The 25,202-nt window shown below is 33.5% G+C and overlaps 1 protein-coding gene across 2 annotated transcripts in view; it reads left to right on the top strand.

The window, feature by feature from the left end:
* The window catches only part of UCHL3 (ubiquitin C-terminal hydrolase L3), a 103,475-nt gene that overhangs the window by 62,729 nt on the left and 15,544 nt on the right, over nucleotides 1-25,202 (top strand). For both annotated transcript variants that reach the window (XM_061171199.1, XM_061171198.1), the window contains exons 2-5: nucleotides 9,274-9,402; nucleotides 12,241-12,397; nucleotides 12,746-12,831; nucleotides 14,673-14,720. In XM_061171199.1, the coding sequence (XP_061027182.1) occupies nucleotides 9,328-9,402; nucleotides 12,241-12,397; nucleotides 12,746-12,831; nucleotides 14,673-14,720 (366 nt within the window). In that variant the 5' untranslated portion in view covers nucleotides 9,274-9,327. The remainder of the gene's footprint in view (nucleotides 1-9,273; nucleotides 9,403-12,240; nucleotides 12,398-12,745; nucleotides 12,832-14,672; nucleotides 14,721-25,202) is intronic.

Raw genomic sequence — 25,202 nt, 5'->3', positions numbered from 1 at the left:
TTTAGTTAAAAATCAATTTACCATATATCTGGGCTCTGTTCTATTCTATTGATCTATGTGTTTGTTTTGATTACTGTAGTTTTATTACTGTGGTCTTGAAATTAAATAGTATGAATTCTCAAACTTCATTCCTTTTCAAAATTGTTTAGGCTATTTTAGTTTCTTTGCCTTTCGATATAAATTTTAGAATCAGCTTGTCAACTTACACAAAAAATTTTGGTATGATTTTGATGGCTAGGCCTATAGATATATTTTGGGGAAAATTAATATCATAACAATATTGAGTCTTGCAATCCATGAAGATGGTACCTCTCATCATTTACCTGGGTCTTTGATTTCTTTCAACAGTGGTCTGTCGTTTTAGCATGTCGATCTTGCACATTTTTTTGTTTGTTTATGCCTAAGTATTTAATGACTTTTGGTGCTATTGTAAATGATGGTGTTTTAAAATTTCATTTTCTAGTTGTCCATTGCTATATATAGAAGTATAATTTATTTTTACGTGTTAACTTTGTACTGCTGCTGTGCTAAATTCATTTACTCTAGTGGCTTTTTTTGGTAGATGCTTTGGGATTTTCTATACAGACAGTCATATTCTCTGTGGTTAGAATGTTTTATTTTTCCCTTTTCAATCTGTATGCCTTTTATTTATTTTTCTTGTTGAACTAGTTAGGACCTTTAATACAAACTTGAGTAGGATGGAGAGAGAGAGGACATCTTCGTCTTGTTCTGGAACTTCGAGGGAAAACATTTGATTTTTCATCATTAGATATGTTAGGTGTAGGGTTTTGGTAGATGCTTTTATATCAGGTTAAGGATGTTCCCTTCTTTTCCGAGTTTGCTGAGAGTTTTTATCATGGATCACTGTTGAATTTTCTTAAATGACTTTCCTGTATCTCTTGAAATGATCATTTAAGGAAGAAATAATACCAATCCTACATAAACATAGAAGAGGGGGGCACTTCTCAACTCATTTTATGGCCGGCATTACCAGACAAGCCGTGATAAGAAAAACTGCAGACTCTCCCTCATGAACTTGGATGTAAAAATCCTCTACAAGATATTTGCAAAGAGAATGCAGCAGTATATAAAAAGGATAGTGTATCCTGACAAAGAGCCGTTTATTCTGTTATTGCAAAGCTGGTTCACTATTCTAAAGTCAATCAGTGTGATTAACTGTATCAACAGACTAAAAAACACAATTGTTTTTAGATGATACCATTGTTATTTTTAATAAGATGTAAGCTTATATAATTGGAAACCTATGTTCTAAACCTACGTTCTCATTGGAAACCTTTGTTCCTAAGTAATCTTGGTAGACTATAAAACACATTCGCTTATTCACATCAATTAAATAATATTTGGGGGGCACCTTTTGGAATACCAGGTATCTGAGCAGGAGCTGGTTATATTTGGTGATGAAAACATTTATGGTTTTCTGCTTTTCAGTCCATTGGGAAGACAGACAATAAACAAGTAAGCAAACAAATAGTTAGCAATTATTATAAGTGCAGTGGAGAAAATTAATGGTACAGTGATGAAGACCATCAGGGAAAACATACTAGGTTGGATGGTGACAGGAGGCCATTCTGTGGTGACATAAACAGAGAAAAGATATTATTAGTATATGATTATACACTATTTTTGGCATGCTTTGGTGTGGTTAAGTTTGTTTTAAATTTATTTTTTATTTTTTTTAATTAAAAAAAATTTTTTGGTGTTAGTTGCTGCTTTATAACAAAGTGAGTCAGCTATACATATACATATATCCCCATATCTCTTCCCTCTTGTGTCTCCCTCCCTCCCACCCTCCCTATCCCACCCCTTTAAATTTATTTTTTAAAGAAGTAATGTACATTTAGTGGGAGAATGGACAAGTATCTAAGAAGTAATCAGTTTTAACCAAAATTTTTGTAGTTGTTTCTTTATTCTCTTTATGTTAGTGGCAGAACTGAGAACTGAAAATGGAAATTTAATTAACTCACTCAGAATTTGGAAAATTTATAAATTAAGCCACAGATTAATCCCAACAACAATATCCATCCCCACCTTTTCTTCTTTCCTCAATTGAATGGAATCATAGGCCTTTTACTTATCTTGATTTCACTCTGTTACCATTTGTTGGTTGCATGTGTCCTTATACTTAGTGTGAGCACACACTGTTTAAGGCTCTAACAACGCCTAGTTTGTATAAGAATGATTAACGCATGTCTACTATATGAAGATTGTTAGTAACTGTTAGACGTTGACTAGTAACCATATGTCTCAGTAGATGTGGTAAGTAGTGATTTCTTTTGTTGGTTCATATGCTGTCACTGCCTTCTCAGGATATTTCGTCTTGCTATAGGTAGGACTTACCTAGAATAAAATCAGTTAAATGGTAGAAAAAACTATTTTAAAAATTTAAGCTCCATTTTATTTACATATGCATTTAAGGGGGTAATAGCAGCTTGTAGCTGATGGAAAGTTACAGGTAATTAAGCATCAGGAATTACAACTTTTTTTTAAAAGAACATTTTGTGATGTGGGCAATCATAGAATTTCTTTTTATGACCACACTAGATTTTCATCTTGATTATGTTTTGTGATTTGAGTATTGCACAGCCACATTATATAATTTTAGATATTGTGTTTTAGAACCACCCATTTCTGATGTGGAAATTCCCTAGAAATATTCCTAATTGTGGATTTTATTGAATAGGCAAAATATTTTCTGGCTGAAGGAAAAGAAATTTAACGTAATTATTGTATTTAGTTGCTTAGTGTTGGAAAAAGATTTAGAAGTCATGGGCTAAATTATTGCCGTGAACATACAAACATTCGTTAGTTAGTGTTTCCCATCTTGGGAAAAACACCCTTGTTACCCTGCCCTCCTCTACTACCTCCTCTCTGTTTCCCTTCTTTGTAAATTTTCACAAAGAATTGTCCATAGACGCTCTTGCTACTTTCTTGTCAGCGTTTTTTTCCCTGTATTCACTCCCATCTAGTTTGCTTCTATCCTCACCATTTCACAGTAACTACTTTTCTCAAGTTTACTAATCACGACTTTGCCAGATCCAGCGTTCACTTTTCTGTCACCATTTTCTTGATCTCTCAGCAACGTCTGGTAGAGTAGCCCACTCCATCCCTCTTGAAACATTATCTTTTCTTGGCTGCTGTGATAATTCTGGTTTTCCTCCTATTTCTCTGACTGCTTCTTAGATTTGCCTTTGCTGGATCATTTCCCTTCCAATTACTAAGGAGTTCCTCAGAACTTTGTCCTACACTGCTAATCTTTTTATATTTTCTGTTGTATAGCATTAGTACTGTCAGTTGTCACCTATTTGATCCTGTGTTCCTCCAAGTCCTGACTTCTCTACAGAATTGGAAACTACTATATTCAGCTACCGCTTTTACAATATATCTCCATTTGGATGTCTTATAGATATCTCAAATTTAACATGGCTGAAAAAGAAATCTGGCTTTACATCCTCTCATTTCTCCTGCAAATCCACTTCCCCAGTCTTTTAAGGGTACCACCATTTATACAGTGCCCAAGTCAATGTCATTAATTCTTCACAACTATGCTAGTTTGGAGAGGCCATTCTTGTACTGATTTAATTTCTTGGGTTTGAATCTCTGCTCTGAGACCATAGGCAGTTACCTAGCCTCTTTGTACCTCAGTTTCTTAGTTTCTCATAATCCCTCCTAATCCTGTAAAATTGTTGTAAGTATTAAATAAATTGCTACATGTAAATTATGTATTACAATGTATAGAACAAAGCATGCACTCTGTGAAGTTAGCTGTTTTTAATATTTTTCTTTCCCTAACCTCTCAGATCCAATGATCTGCAACTCTGGTAGACTCTCCTTTCAGAATCTATCCCAAATCTGGCCATTCTGTTCATTTCTACCACTACATCCCAAGCCACCATCATCCTTAGTTTGGACAACTGCAGTAGCTTCCTAACTAGTTTTTCTGCTTCTCCCTTTACCTCCCTAAAATATATTCTCAGTATACACCCAAGGAGATTTTATAAAAATGCAAATCACGTCTTGTGTTTCCCTGCTTAAAACACTCAAAACACGAAACAGCCTTCCATTGCTTGTCCTTAGAATGCACTTCAAGCTGCTTACTATGGCCTGATGGGGAGGTACTGCCTGCCTCCCACTTTTGCTGGGCTGCAGTCTTTGAATGCCAGTCCTGTTCCTGCTTCAGTCTTTGTACTAGCTCATCCTTTGCTTGAATCATTCCGATCTGGGTTGTTTCATGGCTGGTTCTTGTCATTTGTGTCTTAAAGTCCTCTCCTCAGTGAGTCTGTCCTGATTATGCAGGTAATGTTCCTTCCTTTTCCCACCACCGGCCCTGAATCTACACTGACATCATGTCTTGTTTTCTTTTCTTCGTAATACTTAACCACCTTGTGAAATTATCTTGTTTATGTGTTTACTTGTTTATTGTGTGTATCATACCACTAGAATGTAAGTTCTGTGAGAACAAGGACAAGTCTGAAGTACTAAGAATGGTGCCTGGCCCATAGGGGGCTCTCAACAAATAGTTATTGAATGGAAGAATGAATACATTTTATATAGCTCCTTTCATGCTCCAGAAAATCTTTCTTAAAATTACCTTTAATGTGGTCATGAATCTTTTGCTTGAATATTTCAGTGAGCAGTATTCTATCTCATAAAGTGATTTAGTTTTTTATTATCATGAGAATAATGTATAATTAGAAGAATTATATTTCTTTATATTGAAACAAAATCTGCTTTCCTGTAACTTCCTCCAGTTGTCTGTCATCCTCCCATTGAAACCATACAGAGTAAATCTAATTGCTTCTTCATGATATTACTAGAAATATTGGGGGAAAAGGATGATAATAATTTAAGTTTTCTTCGAACATGCCCAGATTCTCCAGCTGTGATGTCTTCCAAAACCTTTTCATTCCTGGTGACCTTTCTTTGAACCAGATTTTGTTTGTTGTCATCCTTCATAAAATAGGCCTGCCAGAGCTGATATCATATTCCAACTCTGAATAATCTGTGTTGAAATAGTGTGTTACTAAATTATCCTGAGTAATACAACTTTTAAAGCAGATCAGCATTGCATCACTTACGTTGACAATTGTGTAGTCCCTATTGAGCCTGCAGTAAAGTAAACTCCTTTTTTTCTTGGTCCCTACATAAAATATTTTTAGTATTTCCCCATTCTGTACTTAAGTAATTTCATTTTTGTTTGTTTACTAAATAGCTATTAAAATTCATTTGGCTGTTTTCCAGACTTTAAAAACCATTGTTTTCTCATTTAACTATTAGTTATTTTCCTAGTTCTGCATCTAGCAGTTACTACTAGTATACTTTTACTAGGAGTGATATCAAGCAATTACTAGATAAGTATAATTTCTGTCATAACCCAAATCATTAGTAAATTAGTAACAAGGCAGAATCTATTGCTGTCCTGAGCTGGCCATTAAAGACCGGAGCAAGTGACTTAAGAACAAATTTGAAAGGAAGGTAGATTTAATTTTTCTGTTTTTTTTAAATTTATGTAATCAGAGTTTTTGTTATTTGACTATCACCTAAAGAATGAGGAGGAATTCATTAAAAATGAGGGGGAGAGGCTACCAGTTTTTCAGATAGAAGTCCAGTTTGTGTGCAAAAGCAAGGTAAGAGATGGTTATCGACCTTTTGAGAACTTGAAGAGTTCATTGTGGCTAAAATTAGAGAACAAAGTACAAAAAGATACTTTCAGCAGTGAGAGACAAGTAAATAAGCACCAGAACATCCAGAGCTTTGCATGTGGGTTCTGGCAGCATGACCTTGAAAAGTCACAGAACCTCCCAGGCTCAGTTTTCTCATTGGTGAAAGGATGTAATAATAAAACCTCCTTTGCAGTAAAGGCGAAGTGCATTCAAGTTCCTAGCATAGTTTCTGATACAAGATACTATTTTAAAAAATTTCAAATAAATTAAAATATTCTGTATCTGGTGGAAATTTTCTCTTTGGACCGTAGAATGAAAAGGATAAGTTAACCAAGGATCTTTTTGGGGCACATATTCTAATTTACTAATTGTTTTTCTTGATAGGCCAAACGTTAGTGGCATTATAAAAATGTAGTGAGCTAGTCAGTCAGAATTTTTGGTTATTTTATTACCCAACGTTTAAAAAAGCCTGAAGACAGATATTAAAGGTTATAAATCCCTTTATTATGTTTGATGCAAACAGGATGCTTCTAATTTTGTAGAGATGGCTTTGCAAGTGCCTATACTATATAGAATATTTTTCTTTGTGAGTAATCTGGAGAGATTTTTTTGGAATAGTTTTAAAACTGGCATTATGTTTTATCCCAGTTTTGTAAATTTAAAGAAAATACGTGCGTATCAGTTCTGTAGATTTGTATCTTTGAAACTACATCTATTGTAAAAATAACACTTTTTAAAAACACTGGAAGATAAAAAGTTGAGTTCCACACCATCCAAGCTAACTACTATTAATATTTAATATTTTAGAGAATTTCTTTTTAATCTTTCTCTATTTGATTATGATCATCACAAATGCACGTAGGTTCTTTTTTTTCCTTTAATTATAAAAGTAGGATACCTTCGTTATTTAAAAAAAAGTGAGAGGTAAAAGTTGGAGACTTTCTTCCTCACCTTTTCTCCGAAGCCCAGAGGTAGTTACTAGGCATAGCCTCTTTTATTCTTTCTATGCATATGATGACTTCCTGTGTGAGCCTGACCCATAACAATCTGGAGTCAGAGGTTGCATCGATGTACTTAATAGATATTAGTTAAATTGAACGTCTTTTTATCAATCTTATTTGATTGGCTATATGAGTAAAAAGTTGAGGAAAAGTATGATTCCAGTTAAATTTTAATCATTTTTATATATTTAATTTAATCTTCTATTTAATCATTGATGTGTCCTCAGTTTGATACTAACCACTCTCGCTACAACTGCTGCCTTTGGAGCTTGGTAATTTTTATACTCTTTAGCTTTGGCTGACATGGAATAAGTTTACAACTTCAAGGTAATTTGCTAATTTTCTCCAGACTGTTTTTTCACTAAAATGTTGAACTGTTACTTTCAGTTTGCAGCACAGATGTAAAAATTATTCTGTTACATGTACCTCTTGTTTTACAACTTTATAGCAATATGAATATTGGGGGTACATAATATTAACAAATAAATTTAAATTCTTTTATCAGGGTTTATGATACTTTTCCTTGACAGTATGCCTTTTAGAGCTGTCAGTCCTGTGCAGGTAGTGTTTGGAGTATTTGGAGTTGATAAAATAAATGCCTGGTTTTAGATTAGAAGCCAAATGTATCTTTCCTACCTCTTTAACTTGGCACAAATAAAAAGTATATATAAAATATTCATTATAAACATAGCTTAACAGACATGTGTAGACATACAGATGGCTAGATTATCTATTAAGATAGAGATACAATCTTTGTCAGATTCAACAAATTTCTTGCACGTTCAGCAAATAGAACTTGAGAGTCTATGGTTTGACCAGTACAGTGCTAGGCAGTGGGATTAAAAAGATAAATAAGACACAGTTCCTTCCTTTGGCTTTGCAGTCAATTTTAGTCCTTTTTTAGTTTCTAGATAGAATTGAATATTGAGGAGGGCATAGACTAAGAATTTCAGAGAAAGTGGAGAAGGGAGAGGGAAGTAGTTTGGAATACTTCATTGAACTTTATTAAAGTCTGGAATCATTAATAGGAATCAGATGAAGAATAGGTATTAACTAGAGAAGTCCATTGATTTCTGTGGCCCCAGACTGCTGCAGAGCATGTGACTTGATGAACCTATGGATGTTGAGCACATTCTGCCAAGAGAAGTTTTTTGATTCAGACTGTTTCTTATTAAATGTATCTAAGACCTTATTTTTGACCAACCATACTATCAGTAAGTAGCGTTTTTTCTACAGGCAGAGAATTGGAGGGATGTGGAGAGTGGTCCTTTAATCAGGAAGGTCTTGTCTTGTAGAACCTGACTGAGATGAGTAACACTGTTTATGTAATAGGGCATGGCTTCCATTGGTTTTGCAAGATCTCGTTTGATGATCTAAGTATGTGTGATCGTTCTGTAGGGAGAAATACCCAAGGCACCTTTTTATTTTTAAATCTCAGAGAATGTTAGACCAGTAGATACTATAATGTATTCTCAAAGTAAGGTATAATGATGCATTTTCAGTATGTTTTTTGTTTCCTCTGCTCCTTTATTTCTATCATGTAAAATTTATTTTGTGATGGTGAACTTTTTAAAACCATCAATTTCCTTCAATACAGGCATTTATTGAGTTTATTGTGAAATTGACATCATTCTTATTATTATGTTCTTTTTTCCTTTTCTCTCTGCAATAGATTAGGGTCTGATATTTTATTTCCCTATGAATTCTTAAGAGTTTGAAAAAACCACTGCTCTTTTGTTACAGCTTTTTTTTGCTAGATGTAGGAGAGATAGTGAAGCTGAGTAGGTTTCATTGTGTACTGAAAGTCAGGAAGCCAATAGGTTACTTTATTTTTTATATAATTATTTTTAAAAAATATTTATTTATTATATATATATTTATTTATTTATTTTGGCTGCACCTGGACTTAGTTGCGGCATGTGGACTCTTAGTTGTGGCATGTGAACTCTTAGTTGCGGCATGCATGTGGGATCTAGTTCCCTGATCAGGGATCGAACCCGGGCCCCCTGCATTGGGAGCGCGGAGTCTTACCCCCTGGACCACCAGGGAAGTCCCAGGTTACTTTTTATATCAAGCATTTCCTGGTGTTCACACAAGTTGTTTGGACTTTTTTGGCCTTATACACTCTTTGCTCATTGATAAAACTTGTGATATCGACCCATCATCTATCTTTAAACCTCAGTCATCATTTTTGACAATTAGGATAAACTATGCTGATTTACTACTAACATAATTCTTTATGTACTAGAACTTAGATGCATTTCCTTAAAAATCCAATGTTGGGAATGAGTTTAAGATATCAACCAAGCCACTTGTATATGTTCGGTGAAGTACTGACTTACTATGTTCAATCCCAAAGTAATGGATTTTGAAAAAAGGAGTTTTGCTTAATATGTTGTAAATTTTAAATGTTTGTTAACTGATATAAATAAATTGCTATCTCTTCCTACCTTATTCATGGAAAACCTGCTTTACTTCATTCTTATTGAACATCATTTGTACCTTCCATTCCCTTTTATGTATCAAATATACAGTACATACACATTATTTCCCTGTTAACACTAAACTGGTTTTTTTCCCCCTTTTACCAGTTTCTCAAACAATTAGGTCTACATCCTAACTGGCAGTTTGTTGATGTATATGGAATGGATCCTGAACTCCTTAGCATGGTACCAAGACCAGTGTGTGCAGTGTTGCTTCTCTTCCCTATTACAGAAAAGGTAATTGTTAAGTAAGATATAGTTTCCAGTAAATGCACAGTTCTCTTTCAGTGTTGAATTAAACCTATGCTGTTGAATTAAACCTATGAATTAAGAACAGATGACTCCCTTCTTGCATAAAATGAGGAAATCTAGACAGTGGGGACATCCTAAAAATCTAGTTTTATTAAAGATATGTATTTAGACTTTGATTTGTAGATTGACAGAGAAGCCCTGAGTCTTTTAAACTCTGGTAGTTTTCTTTTTTTTTTTAATAAAATATGGTTAGTTTGCCTCAACTGTTTTGATGTGACATTTAATCACAATTTGATGTGTATACTTTAGAAATGTTAAGTACTAGGATAATCTTAAATCTGTTTTAGAAAATATATGAATAAAGAATATTCAAAATTTTAATATATAAAATATGTAAATGTTTTCAATATATACATAAAGAAATCTTTGTTTTAAGGAGGTAGATGTAACTAATGACATGGGTTACATTATTTTCAGAATAAACTTGATTTGGGTGCGAATCGTTAAGCTTAAATACAATTTAATTGGCAGATTTAGGATATGTTGGGGATTATAAATAGCTATTCTTAGCTCTCTGTATCTAAATTCAAATCTCCATATTTCAGGCCTTCTAGAATGATATCTTATAGCTATATGTATTGGAGCCATTTTAAAACAGTTTTGAGTCTATATCTTTCTGATTTTTATTTTTAAACTTAGAAATAATAGGATGAACTCAGCATTGTAAAAAATGAAGTAAATGGGAAGATGTGAGGAATGAGTATTTATACTTACTTATGTAAGTAGAAAATATAGTGGCATCTGCCACTTTTTGGTATCTCTTATAATTTGGTCGGTCCCTATTTCAGCTCATAAGTGACATAATAAAAATCACTCAAAGGATATCTAGTGGATGGTTTAGGAGATATATAAAGTGTTTCAATCTTCTAAGTTCTAATTTAGAAACTGATTATGTAGTTGTGAATGGCTTCAGCCATTCTACTAATAGCAGAAGAATTGTTATGGATACCTCATTATCTTTTAAATAAAGTCAGTTACAGTGTTTTAAATGTGCTTTATGCTATTAATTTATTTCTCTCTGATATTTTTGTTGTCTTTAATTATGGCAGACCACAGTGAAAACACATAGTCACTTTCCTTTTTCCTATACTTGCTCTGAATCATTTTAGGATTTTTTTCCTAAACCTTAAATCTTGAGAAGTGATCAAACTTTTTGATAACTTTATGATAACTTTTTGACAACTTCAAACTCTTTTGCTTTGTCACCAAGGAACATTGATATTAAGCAACAACAATAACAAACTAAACTCTAGGACTGTACAAAACATTTCAGCCGAAGACCTTACTATATTGAACTTTTCAGTTTTTATCAGTTGAACTTATATGAATGAATTAATGGTTCAGAATTTATTCTGAAAATATTTACGAATTTGATTTTGGATATATGTATATGTACAACTGGTTCACTTTGCTGTACAGCAGAAACTAACACAACATTGTAAATCAACTACAATAAATAAATAGTAAAAAATTTAAAAAGTAAAAATTTGATTTAGGAGCACATTCATAAAAATTATTTTTTCAGGCACAGGTACGTTTGTTGTTAAAAGCAGTTCCTTAATTATGGGTTTTAAATAGACATCATTTGTTTCTTTTATCACAGGGGTCAGCAGACTTTTTCTGTGAAGGGTCAGCTAGTAAATATTTTCAACTTTGCAGGCCTGATAGTCTCTGTTATAACTATTCAACGTTGCCTTTTAGTATGAAATCAGCCATAGGCAATACAAAAATAAAACTTTACTTATGAAACCAGACAGTGGGCCAGGTTTGGCCTGTAGCCTGTGGGCTGTAGTAGGGCTCCCTACTCTATTGGAATCTGAAAATTATAGGAAAACAATAAACAAAACAATGAAATCATCTTCCTACTCTCTTCCTTCTCCTCACTTTCTTTTTTTTAATTTATTTAATTAAATAATTTATTTATTTTGGCCGCACCGGCTCTTAGTTGTGGCATGTGGGATCTAGTTCCCTGACCAGGGATCAAACCCGGGCCCCCTGCATTGGGAGCACAGAGTCTTACCCACTGGACCACCAGGGAAGTCCCCATCCTCACTCATTTTTTTAAAAATTTATTTTATTCAGGTATAGTTGATTTACAATGTTGTGTTAATTTCTCTCCCCACCCATTTTTTAACCTCATTATTTTTAACGCTTTTTACAATTGGAAAAATGAGGCACAGAGACATTAAGTAACTTGTTGGAGTTGCACAGCTAATAATGGCAGAGCCAGGCTGTGGGTTCAGGCAATCAGATGTAGAGCCCACACTTTTGACATTATTGTACCATATTGTTTTTACAATCAGTTGTTATAGATAATGGTGAATGTTATGAATATCATATGCTTATAAATATAGTGTGAATTTTGTTAATATAATATGATGTAACAGTATAGAAATGTGAAAAATAGAAAGTAAAAATCCTCCAGTAATCTCTTATCCCAGATCTCTTATCTCTTATCTGTTAAGTTTTTCTATATCCTTTAACACTTTTCAATGCATATATGAAGTAAATATTTTTAAAACATAAATGAGAATCATATTAATATATACTGGTCTGTAACCACTCTGTAATCATGGACAGATTTCTAAGTCAGAATATGTAAATCTATTTTATTCTTTTAAAAATGTTTTATAGTATTTCATTCAGATATGCCATGTTAACCAAATCCCCATTGATGTATATCTAGAGTTTTTCCACATTTACATTTAAGTCCTTTTTAATGTATTATTTTCACATGTAGACTATTGATTTGTTTTTTGATAGTATGAAATATTCAGAACAGAAGAAGAGGAAAAAATAAAATCTCAGGGACAAGATGTTACATCATCAGTATATTTCATGAAGCAAACCATCAGCAATGCCTGTGGAACAATTGGACTAATCCATGCTATTGCCAACAATAAAGACAAGATGCACTTTGGTAAATAATTTTTCATTACTGCTATCTTCCCCCTCCTTAAGTTATAAGTTAACTTATTGAGCAGTAGGTGGTGTTCTAGTTCTTTCTTTCGAAGTATCAAATAAAGCTTTTCCTCCCTTCTTTCTTTTATAATGGGAATGTATATACTATTAGGGGAAATATTAATCCTCCCCAGGTTTAACAAACAAATAACTTAAGCCCTATCATTTATCCCAATATTCTTATATTCCTAACTTACCAGTGAAAGGGTTTTACCTGAGAAGTAGTTAGCATGCTTCTAGTATTTTCATATCTCAGTCTCTTTGAGATATCAAGCATTTTCAATTTTATCATCTTTAATATTCTCAGAATCTGGATCAACCTTGAAAAAATTCCTGGAGGAGTCTGCATCAATGAGCCCTGAAGAACGAGCCAGATACCTGGAGAACTATGACGTCAGTACCTTTTTCTGTCTCGATCTCATGTGTGGGCAAAATTCTCTGGGATTGTAGATTCTGTTTGGGGGTTTGTCTTGAAACTGTATTTTATGCAATTATGGATTTTTGTTGTATCCATTAAAACAGGCCTTTTGTACTTTTGTAACATTATCTGAAATATCCATAAATGTTGATAAATTGCCACTTCTTTTCTACGTCCAGAGCTGAATGAGAGAAAAAAGGCAATTTGATTTAACAATTTATAAAATATCTTATGATTGACTGTACCTTACCATTCCCTCCCTATAATAAATATATGCTTGGCAATACCCTGTGTGTCTTTCACTGGGAATTTGGAACAAGGCTGAAGACCAATGGAAAAAACAAAGGTTTAAAGGTAGATGTTAGAATATTCTCTAGCTATTTTATCAGTGTAATATTTTTGCATGTGTGAGGACACAGGCCACATAGTCTAAGACATTTTAAATGATTGTACCATTTCATAGAATTTAGATTGGTATTTACATTTTATTCTATTTGAAATCTGTTTTTCTTTTGAAGGCTTTTTACCTTTTAATGACATTATTAAGTAGATTGTAAGTTCTTTGAAATTAGAAACAGTATAGTGTACAAATTATTTGGCTAGAAAAATGTGTTAGGCAGAGTTTGTGCCCAATAAATCCATTGACTTGATTATGTTGTTTCAGCATTCTAATATACTTTGATTATTTTAAGTTGTTTTTTCTTTAAAAAACCTGCTGATCTCATAAAACATCTTTATTTTACATAAAAATAAAATGAACAACATAAAAGTCACCAGTAATCCCACCAATGAGAGGTAGCCACCATTTATATTTTTAATAGGGAGTATATAATTGTATACACAATTTTTTAAAACAAAAATTTGATCACACTGTAATATTGTTTTATAACTTGCTTTTTTCATATAACTTATCACAAACATATTACATACCAGTAAGTATATATTTGACATCATCATTTAATGGCTGCTTAGCTTTCCATAGTGTAGTATTTTATTTCACCAATAAATTATTGTCAGAAATTTCATATTTTTCCTTTTTTTCCACCATTTGAAAAAATACTACAGGGTGTATCATTGTAGCTAAGTCTTTGCAAATATCATTAGTTATATATAATTATGTACAGTTATATGTAAATCTATAAACTCCTAGAAGAGAAATCGCTGGACCAAATAGTTTGCATGTTTTTAAAGCTTTGATTCTTATTGCCAAATTGCCATTCATAAAGGTACTTTCACCCGTAGTTTACTTTGACTATTTCTCTTCATCTTTGTTAATAGTGGGTATTATAAGAGCTTTTTTTTTTTTTTTAAGTTCAGGAACCTAAAATCTCTAGCTTCTGATAAATGCATGCCTTTTGCTTCACATTTCTAAAGTGCTGACTGAAGCTGCACGATTAAGCATAAATACAGCCAGAGCTGCAGAATAGCATGTAACCTGGAGAAACAGATGAGCTAAGCTTCTTCAGTCTGTATCTGTGAGATGCTTACTTTATTCTAGTCTCAGTTGAATAAAGTGTTAAATGTTAGTTCCAGCAATTAAATAAGGTAAATGACTCCCACTTACCCCTGGCAATTACAAATAAGCAGATACTCAGTTTCCTAAGGTTTCAGAGATTTGTGGGTTGGAAAGCACAGCAATTCATTTGCTTACTCAGAAATCATTCTTAAATATTTAGTGTTAAACTGTTCCAAAAATCTCCTCCAATTTGTTGTTTCTTAACAAGGCTTTAGATGTTAAAATTGACCGTTGTTGTTTTCATTTAAAAAGTTGGATATAGTCATTTTTTCCTGTTAATACTTTATATTCTTATTACAGGCCATTCGAGTTACTCATGAGACCAGTGCCCATGAAGGTCAGACTGAGGTATTTCACATTTTTCAAAACTTTTCCTGCCGCTTGTAAATTTAACCACAGTTCTGTTGTATGACATGTAGTTTTAGAAAATTATTGGGACTTTTTTTCCTTTGAGGGAACTTGCTTATGTAAAAGTAGTCATAAAGTAGCCCAAGAACATGTTTTGACAGACGGTTAATATGCACTTTGATAACAGCCATCTCCGTTTGTCTAATCATTTAGACAGATTGCAGATTGTGTGCTGTTTGCTTTGGCTAACGGGTGGTCTGCGTGTTCCCCATCAGGTTCCTTTGACTTGCAAGTATTTTGAGAAAAATACCTACCCTGTAGTAAAGGTAGATAGCCAGTATGGTTTTCAAGAGCCTTTATCATGCTCAGCTTCTAGCAAAAAGCTGTAACATTCTCTTTACTCAGAAAATCTGTTCTGGGGCAATGTGGTGATCTCCACCATCTATACTCTGTTAGCTAGTTATTTCTTCAGATAGGTCACCTCTCCTCTCCTTCTCTTGTCTCTTTTTTCATTCTCTTTTTCATGAGGGATTCCCTCCTTCCATTTCTCCTTTTTCTGCCCTCAAAACCTCACCCTCCCACTCTTGGGGGAAGTTTGTCAGAAGGTATTTCAGTCAAAATGAATAGAATTTAATTAAAATCGTTTGGTGTATTTATAACACATTTAAGTGTTAATACCAGAGAATTAGATTTTCTTCTTTCTTATCCCATGCGTGACTTGGAACCATACTTTTTCATGTACAAAGATGACATTGCCTTTATGCTTTAAAAATACTTGAAAAAATACTCATTTAAAAGTATTGAACTTAAATATTCCCACTATCTTCAAAAAAATTTTTTTAAGGAGAAAACAATTTGATACTATGATATAACTGCAGTTTTTCATAGCTCTGACTGGTAACTGTGAATGTTTATAATAAAACCATTTAGGAATTTAAACATTAATTCTCCCTGTAATTGTATCATACCTTCTTGGTTGCTGTCAGGTTCTGCTTTCAGAGGTGTGTACAGTTGCTTTTTTGACTAAGTTTACGTACACAGACGCACACACAAACAAGTGGCATGTCTAAGTGGTTTCGACACCATATTGGAAATGAATGGGATGCTCTGTTTTTCGTATTGCTTTTTACGATCTTGAGCATGTTCTTAATCTTCACTGTGCTTTGCTTTATTTGTTTACAAATTTGTAGTGTTAAAATTAGCAGTGATGGTGGAGATCAGCATGAAATTATTGTAAAATATGAAAACCGTTAATTGTAGTAAAGCAGTTAAATGCTTTAATACCTGTTTACTTAAAAAAAAATTGTCTTTATGGTACCTCCTCTTGCCTCCTTTTTGGCCTTTATCCAAATTACGGCTTTTAATACCTCCTTTTAGATGATGTTCACATCTCTTTCTCTAGACCTAAACTCCTTCCCTCTGTAGACTCTTTTATTTTATATGATTCCTACTATTTGCATTTTAGCTATTTGTTTTCATATTCTTCATTTATTTAAGATGTATATTTTTTTCACATTGTAACAGCTCTGAAATTAGGGTGTATCTTACAGTTGATTTTGTAATTTACTTGATGGTATTACCTTCTTTAGTGGTACATAAAATGATGCATCTTAAAACCACTGGTGCCTTAGATTTGCTGAAATGTGGTGTCATATCTCCCTTACTGTGGCTCTTCGACCTAGGATTGGTGTTCGATTCCTGTGGATATGCCCCAGAGTATCCAACACCATTCCTTGTGCATAGGCACAACACATAATTATTAATTCACCAGAATTAGCTCAAAACTAACCTTAGTGGTGTAAGAACTACCAAAAAAGGCTAAATCTTGGTGTTCTGTAGTCCCCTGAGTAAACCAAACATACTATTAGCCACTGTTCCTCAATAGGGCACTATTAACATTTTGGGATGAGTTCAGCTCTTTGTTGTGTGGGCTGTTCTGTGCATTCCAGGGTGGAATATAGATTATTATATTCTAGCCGCTGTATGTTAGTGACTCCCAGTCACTGAGAGAACAGAAACCCACACCATACATTTCCAAATTCAGTATCAACCACCTTAAAACTCCTGCACCAGGGACAGGTTTTGCGATCACTTTATTTCTGGTTCACCTACCATCTGTGGACTTAAGAGTCTTTGACATATTATTATCTCCATTGCTCTCTGTATTCCAGCACACTGTTTTTTGTCAGTTCCTACGACGCACCTCAGTCTTTCCCATTTGTATTTGTTTGGCTTTGCTGCCATAGCAAAATACCACAAACTGGATGACTTAAACATCAGAAATTTATTTTCTCACAGTTCTGGAGGGTAGAAGTCAATATCAGGGTGCCATCAGGGTTGGTTTCTGGTGAGGCCTCTCTTCCTGACTTGTAGACGGGTGTCTCTTCACTGTGTCCTCACATGGCTTTTCTTCTTTGTGCACTTGGAGAGAGAGAGAAGTCTCTAGTGTCTCTTCCTCTTCTTATAAGGACACCAGCCCTATTAGATTAGGGCCTCATCCTTATGACCTCATTTAATCTTAATTACTTCTTAAAAGCTCTGTCTCCAAACACAGTCACATTGGGGATTAGGGCTTCAGTATATGAATATTTGGAGAACATCGTCCAGTCCGTAGTACCATCTTTGTGCTTTGTAAGGGCCTGGTCCTTGTCCAGGTACCCTTCCACTTTACATAGTTGGTACCTTCTCATCCTTCAGGTTTCACCTTAAAAGTCATTTTTCAGACAGGCTTTCTTTCATTACCGTCAAGTAGGGCTACCTCAGTGGATTTTCTGTCATAAAATCCTTTTTATTTTCTTCCTGGCATTTTTTAATCTACAATATGTTTTTTTGTTTGTTTATTCCATTTATTTCATAGAATAGGAGTCCCATGAGGACGTGGGTCTTTTTTGTCATATTTACCTTGAATCCCCAGGACAGTGCTTGGCAATGGACAGTATATAGGCATTTATGAAAAAGTGCATAGTATAAAAGTAAGGAGCACAGGATGTAGGTTTGTATACTGACTCTACTATTTAGTAGCTTAGGCAAGATACTTTCCTTAGCATAAAATGAAAAGAATAGCATCTACCTTATGGGATTGCTGTGAAGATTAATGAGTTAATCATATAAAGTGCTTATAATAGTGCCTGGTATTTAATGGGCCCTCAGTAAATACTAGGTGGTGATTTTGTTTTACCAGGCTTTCAGAAAAATGCATATGAATGGCAGAGGACGAGCTGAAGCAATAGGGTGAAGCCAGATCAAGGGGTGGCTTGAATTTTATAAACAATGGGGAGTCACCAAAGATGGTATGTTTAGTGTTCAGCATATTGAGTTTAAGGTGAGTAATGGGTCATCTGTGTAGAAGTTGGATATGGAGTCTAAAGCTCCAGGGCAATATCTGGAGTTCTGTATTTGGTCGGAGAGTAGTTAGAACCTTGAGAATTCTACAGAGGGAGAACAGTGGTGAACCACAATGAATCCCTGGGGCACATAGGTGTTAAAGGAGTGGGTGGAAGAAGAGGAGCCAGTAATAACAGTGTAATAACAACTGACATCATTGATACTCTCTGTCAGAATGTTTTCATGGGAATGGAGTAGGCAGGAGCCTTATTGCATGCAGAGACTTGTAGACTAAATGAGAAATCAGTAGGATGAGCCACCAAAACACAGTAGCCTCTTTAGAAGATTGGCCGTAAATGCGGCCATAGAGTAGTTGTTCACTTGTATGTTCTGAATCCCACCATGATCGTCTGGCCGACTCTGGCTAATCCAGAAATTTGGATGGTAGCCCCACCTCACTTATGCTTCATTAACCTACGCTGAAAGTTACTGCTTTCATGTTTCACTTCAGTTTGGGAAGATAGAAGAACAACAATGGGATATGAGGAAATTAAATTAAAAGTGTTTTTTTTAATTGTGAACAAGTACAGTGATACAATAATGGAAACAGTATGCAAGTCAAATGTAAAGGCAAGAAAAGAAAAATCCAAAAGAATATTTCATTTGCCTTCAGACTCTAGTTTTACTTCATCAATACTTATCTAAAAAGCCATTTCTAAAGTTTGTGATTTGCCCATATTAAGGAGCCAGCCCAGATATGAGTAGAGATCTCCTGATGATTTATTATTTATTTAACTTTTTACAAAAAGAATAAATTTATTATATTGCTCGGGAACCTCCATACAAATTTATAATAATAATGAAAAATAATAGAAACTGACACAATTGTTCTATGTATGTATTGAACAAACATGCCAGTATGGAAAATGTAGCAAAAAATGCTTTTAGTATTTATGGTTTTTTTTTTAACTTCAAATCTTTTTTTAGCTGATTTTAGAACAGTCAAAATCAAACATTTTTGTGGGATTTTTTTCTTAATATTTTATCATGAGTATTTTCTTCATCAAAACCTCTTTATAAATAATTCCTTATGGCACTGTACTCTCATGTGAATGAACCATAATTTACTTTCCAGTTACCTTAACTTTTGATATTTAGATTGTTTTCAGTTTTTCAAGTTAAACATATAACTTCATTGAATATCTTTGTTTATTCATATATTCATTCTAGGTTCTTTCTTTAAGATCATTTCCTGTAGGTAGGATTACCTTGAGTCGAAGGGATGAACAGTTTTCAAGTTCTTGTTACATAATATGAAATTATTGTCTGTCTTTCGTTTGATTAACCTAGTAATCTGTTTGAGCACCTACAATGCCAGGTATGGTGCTAGGAACTATATATACAGAGATAAATAAGATGCAGTTTGTGTCTTCGAGGATCTCTTACTTCAGTGGAGATAGCTTCAAAAATAGCCGTTGCCAGTGTTGAATTCTATTTTTAAATTTTGGCTTGTTTGATAGAGGGAAATAATGTGGTTCATTGCTAAGACCATTCAAAGATCTGTTGTAAAAGTTTATGAAATGAATTTCAATCATGAAATTAAATTGTAATTAATTTACAAGTGAAATGTGTAATCTACTTTGGTTAGTGTTGTCCTATAAGAGGAGGCTTTTTTGACTATTGGGAAAGCAATGGGTAAGTTCTGATTTCAAGTATGTGTTCACGTATATGTATACACAATTTAAAATAAATTGTGTGTGTGTGTATGTATATGTATGTGTCTAGTTGGCTTTTTTGGCCCAATCAGTGCAGACTGTCAGTGATGGGGGAGGAAATAGTGTCAAGTTTTATCTTTATTAGATGTATAAGTATAGTTTGCATGGCTTCATTTTACTCTGAAGTATAGTTTTTCATTATTTTGATTATGTTAGAATTACAAGGAGTTAAGATGCTCTCATGTTTATTTTCCTTCTTTAGGGATTTATTTTCTTCTTTCCTTGACTCTGAAAGAAACGGAAGATATTAGGAAGAAACTTAGTTCTTATAGAATGTACAATTTAAGATCCCGATTGTTTTGGGAGAATCAGATGGGAACAGTAAATGAAACTCGGATGCAAAGTACCATGCATTTTAAGCTGTATAGTCCAGTTTTGTCAAGAAATCTGAAATTGCATCTTTCTGATCTTTCTTTCTGTTTTCCATTTATTTTCCATATCCCATTTTCTCTATTCCATTCCAACAAGATGTAAGGTAGATCCTTTTGGGGCAGCTTCATTTTATGTCATTCTTAAAATTGAGAAATGCTCTGGAACTTCTGTCCTACCTCCTTACACTTTTGCCTTTTTCTCTCCTTCTGTTGTTACCATTTTTTCTGTATATAATTCCCGGAATAGAAGCTGGTTTAAAGTGGGTGTGTGGAGTTGAATGGGAGAGCTGAGTTTGAAGGAGGAAGTACAAATTAGGATTAGTCATAGTGGGGGAAATATTATTGAAATGGTTCTTTTTTTGATCCTTTGTTTTCAAGCAGTGATATTGTGTCTCCTTACATGTGATCAGTTCTTCTTTATCTAATATCACTTGAAAATGAATGATGGTTAAATGGATTAAATTAGTTGTTGAAAGGGTCAGAGTGTAGTTACTACTCTGTCCTGTTTACACTTTTTTCCCTTTCTTAGGTTAACAAATATTTTGTCCTAAATGAATCAAAATAGTCTGTTTTTTATTCTTTCTGCATCACCTTCTTGTTCTTCTTATTTTCTCCAATATCAGGGTTTTGGAAAAGGAGATATATAACTATTATTATTTTAAAGTAAATTCTTATATTGAACTCATCAGTTTACTCTTCCAGACCTGACTAGATGTAATTCTTCTATCTAAAAATGTCTCCCGCAATAAAAATAGAGTTGAGGTTGTAATGATATTTGAGGATGGTGGATTTTTCTGTTTGTTTTGTTTTAACCACAACTTTCCAAAACAAAGGGTTAAGATTTAAGATTCTTTTCGTTTGTAGTCAATGAGAATCTTATTGGAGCTACTCTCAAATTGTAAAAAAAAAAAATAAAGAAAGAATTTCTGGGACTTAGTTTTTGGCCAGCTTAACAATGGTAAGCTTGAGTTTAATGTAAAGTATAGAGATATAGGTCATTATCTTAATAGGGATTTTGGAGAATTGTAAACGGAAGTGAGAAAATACAGTTGTTAAACCAGTAAGAGAAAAAAGTCTTTAAAGAATACCTAGAAATCTGTGGGTATCTTGATTTATTAGGTGAGCAAAATGAAGAAATTTGCCATTTTCCATGGAATATATAGTGGTATTTTGTGTATTTCGATATCTAGCCCATGTTTCACTTTGACTTGTTTGCCAACTGAACGTGGATACTTTGTAGGAAAGTTTGCATCTTTTGCATGAATCTCGTTTTACTTTCCTATTTTAAATTTGGACCTCTAATTTAGTGTAATTCAATGTATTATACTGAAATTTATTCAAATCTACAGGAGTCCATTTGGAATTAATTTATAATTTTGATTTTAAACTTTTAAAGTTTTATATATGTGTACATATCCTCATGCATGTATGCCTACATTTATAATTTTACTTCTTTTCATGGCATTTGGAAGCCCTAGAGAAGTTCCTAATTTTTTTCCTTTCCATGTGCCATGTTTTTAGACTCAGTGGTATCTCTAAAGTTTGAAAGGACATGTCCTATTCTGGAAATAACTTAAATTTAATTGTCATGACTAAGTATATATTTTATCAACAGGTCAATAAAAGGAATGATTTTGTAGGTATTCAAGACAAAAGAGTCTCACCATGAGATACCTGGGGTTGCTAGAAACATTGGGAATCATTTTGGGGTGTTACAGTATCAGTCTTGATTATTCTTAAGTGTCATTTATGGGTGAATGCAATGGAAATTGACATGCTTATCAATTGCCAAGTATTCTCATCTTCTTAAATTCTCACTGCTTTTAAAAGTATGTCTGTCATCTTATTATAATGATGGTTACCATTTACTGAACGCATCTTATGTGGTCGGCATTATACTAAGCACTGTGTATATCCTACTCTAATCTTCTCAGTTCCTTAAGATAGATGTTATCCCATTTTACAGACTGGAAGACAAAGAAGTTACTAACTTGTCCAAAGTCACACAGCTAGTAAGTACTGTCCATGCTCTTAAGGCAACAAAATGTATAGATAAATAAAAATTGCTAAAACAAAGAAGCTCTTAGTCAATAATAGATTTTTCCTTATATTAAACATAGAGTCTTACCCATAAACCAACCACAGTCTTTTGGTAATTATGTTATCTATATTTTGGAAAACAGTAATTATTTTAAGTACCTACCAGACAATGATCCCTTTATATTTAGGAAGTTACATGGTTATGATGATATTTTTCTTAGTAACAGGATGCCCTTTTAGATGGGAAAACATTTTGGGTGTAAGCCAAAATCTACTTGCTTTATTTTAACATTTTAGAATAATTTAGATTTAAGCACTTAGGATAAACTACCAAACACTTGATTTCTTAATAAAGAAGTAATACTAGTCTAACCCTCTGCCCCCTTTGTTAAAAGGTCTGTATCATTTCTTTTTAGCCTTTACAACATTTCTAATTCTTTGGTTATTATTAAATACTTTAAAGAGTAATCTCTTTATTTTTTGTACACCCAGAGAATGTATATTAACTGAAGGAAAAGTAATTTGGCTTTTTAGACCGACACACTCTTTCCACCTTTTTATTAAAGGTTTGAAAAAAATTTTTTTTTTTTTAGCCTTCATGGCGTTTCTAATTTTGTGGTTATTAAACAGTTTAAAGGGTAGTTGACTCATTTTTTCATATACAAAGTGACATACACATTAACTGTGAAGGAAAAGTAATTTGGCCTTTTAGGACCCAGGTATTTTGGTTTCTTTCTGAACTAGTTATAACTTTGAAGATAGAAAAATTTGAACTGTTGATTGTTTTGGGAATACAGCTAGAGATAGTAATAGGTTTGCCTCTATGAATTAGGTAGTTGACAGTTGATGGGTGGGTGGCTTTGTGTGACATGAAAACACTGAAATTGGAGCCAGGAGTCATGGGTTCTGCCTCTGCTTTGAGAGTCACTAGTTATATGACTGTGGGCAAGTCAACTAAGTCCTTGTGCCTCTAAAAGACCCCGACACTGCCCTGATGCTCATGGGCTGTGTCCAAATAGCTCACCCTGTATTTTTTTTTTTTTAACTCAAGAGGATTTAAGTCAGAATCAGACTGCTTAAAAATCTCAAAATGAATGTCTATACCTAATTCCTTTATGCAAAAAATATTTGTTAAACTCCTTAGAGTACTTTCTGAAGAGCAAATCATTTAATTCCTATGGTTTTTGAAAAGCCTGTTCTGGTTTTTTCAAAACTGTAATGAAGAGATAGGTTATATTGCAGTGGTGTACGTGAAGTCACATTATACCGTTGCAGACCCACGCAGTATAAGCAGACGGGCACGGGTTCAGTGTTAATGTCCTGGCAGACATTGATGTCATTAATAATTCTAATGAAATACATAATTTTTGACAACTTTGGATTCCTCTGCCAGAACTGAAAAACTGAGGAAGTGAGTTCTTTATTCAGATGCTCTGGAAAGTGAGCTCTTTATTAAAATCTTCTGAAAGACTCAAGAATAAGCTGCAGATATTTGATCTTTTCCAGTTAGTGTGGAAAGGAAATTGGCTATTTATTCTGAAGATTCTACTCACAGTTTAAATTTTCATATTTGAAAGCAAAGCTAACTTAGTTACTTCAGCAGCTAATATTATGACAGTGTAAAAGTTGGTGAATATGTCTTTAATATTTGTAATTCTAAGAGAAAGCCTAGGAATATTAAGATTCCATAATAGCGTTCTTCGTATCAGTCTTTTCATCTCTTAAAATAATATTACTTGAAAGTCCTTTCCTGAAACTAACACAATATTGTAAAGCAATTATACTCCATTAAAGATGTTAAAAAAAAAAAAAAGAAAGTCCTTCCCTGAATTATCATATAAACTTTCATTGGAATTGAAAATATATGTGATGTACACAGTTATGTCTATATTATGAATTAAATTATCTTTACAAATTGTACAGTTGGAAAAAATGTGTATATATTGTGTTCCTTTAGCTTTAGGAGGTAGAAATAAATATGACTAGAGTAAAAATTTAGAATTACTGGTTCTAATGTTTAACAACTCAACATATTCATTTACTTATGGAAAACAATACTTAGTATGCTAGCAATATGATAGTGGATAAAAGGTTTTTCTAAGAGCATTACAAGGTAGTTACAAGTAAGACAGTCATAATGTAGTAACGCACTGTCCTGTATTTGATATTGTAGAACAGTTGCCAAATAGAAACACATGCACACACACATGAACCTTGATGTATGGCACTCATTCAGGAGGGTGTGCTTTTGAACATATCCTTTCTTTTTTTCATTCCTTCCTCTTATATATGGAAAACATGACGATCAAAAAGAGGGCTAAAATTACCCATAGATAATCTGATAATGTTTGGGCAAAAATTGTATCTTCATCTTTAAATAGAAATGATCATAATTTCTACCTTAGTAGGATCATTGTGAGACTCTATAGCATCCACAGTTTAGAACATTTGGTATGTAATAGTAAGCACTAAATGCTAGCTATTATTATTGTTGACTGATGAACATATAAAGATACCTGTGTGAATGTATTTACTACAACATAGTTTATAAATGTAGAAAACTAGAAACAAACTAAAGATGCCATAATATGTTTATGGTACATCTATTTAAGGAATAATATGTTGTCATGAAAAATAATGTAGATATATACTTATTGAGGTGGATAGATGCCCAAAATATATGGAAAGTGAAAGCAGCTTGAAGAATATGATTTTTTTCTTTGTAAAAAACGTTAAAAATTTTAACAAATCGCTAAAGGTCAAGTATAGGCTGGTATGATACTATAAAATCCCTGTAAGCAGTGCCAAAGGGGAGCTCACATCCACTCTCCACAGACCTCACTGGGTGCCTATAAGCTTAAACTAGGGACAAGGCAAGAGAGAGGCCCAAGGTGCAGGCCTGGGGGAAGGAAGCAGCTTCTACTTTGGGAAGGGCCTGGATTCTTCTCCCCTATGGAATAAAACCTAACAAT

Source organism: Eubalaena glacialis, chromosome 16 (assembly GCF_028564815.1).
Source record: "Eubalaena glacialis isolate mEubGla1 chromosome 16, mEubGla1.1.hap2.+ XY, whole genome shotgun sequence".
NCBI lineage: Eukaryota > Metazoa > Chordata > Mammalia > Artiodactyla > Balaenidae > Eubalaena > Eubalaena glacialis.
This window is presented reverse-complemented; position numbering and strand designations above follow the sequence as displayed.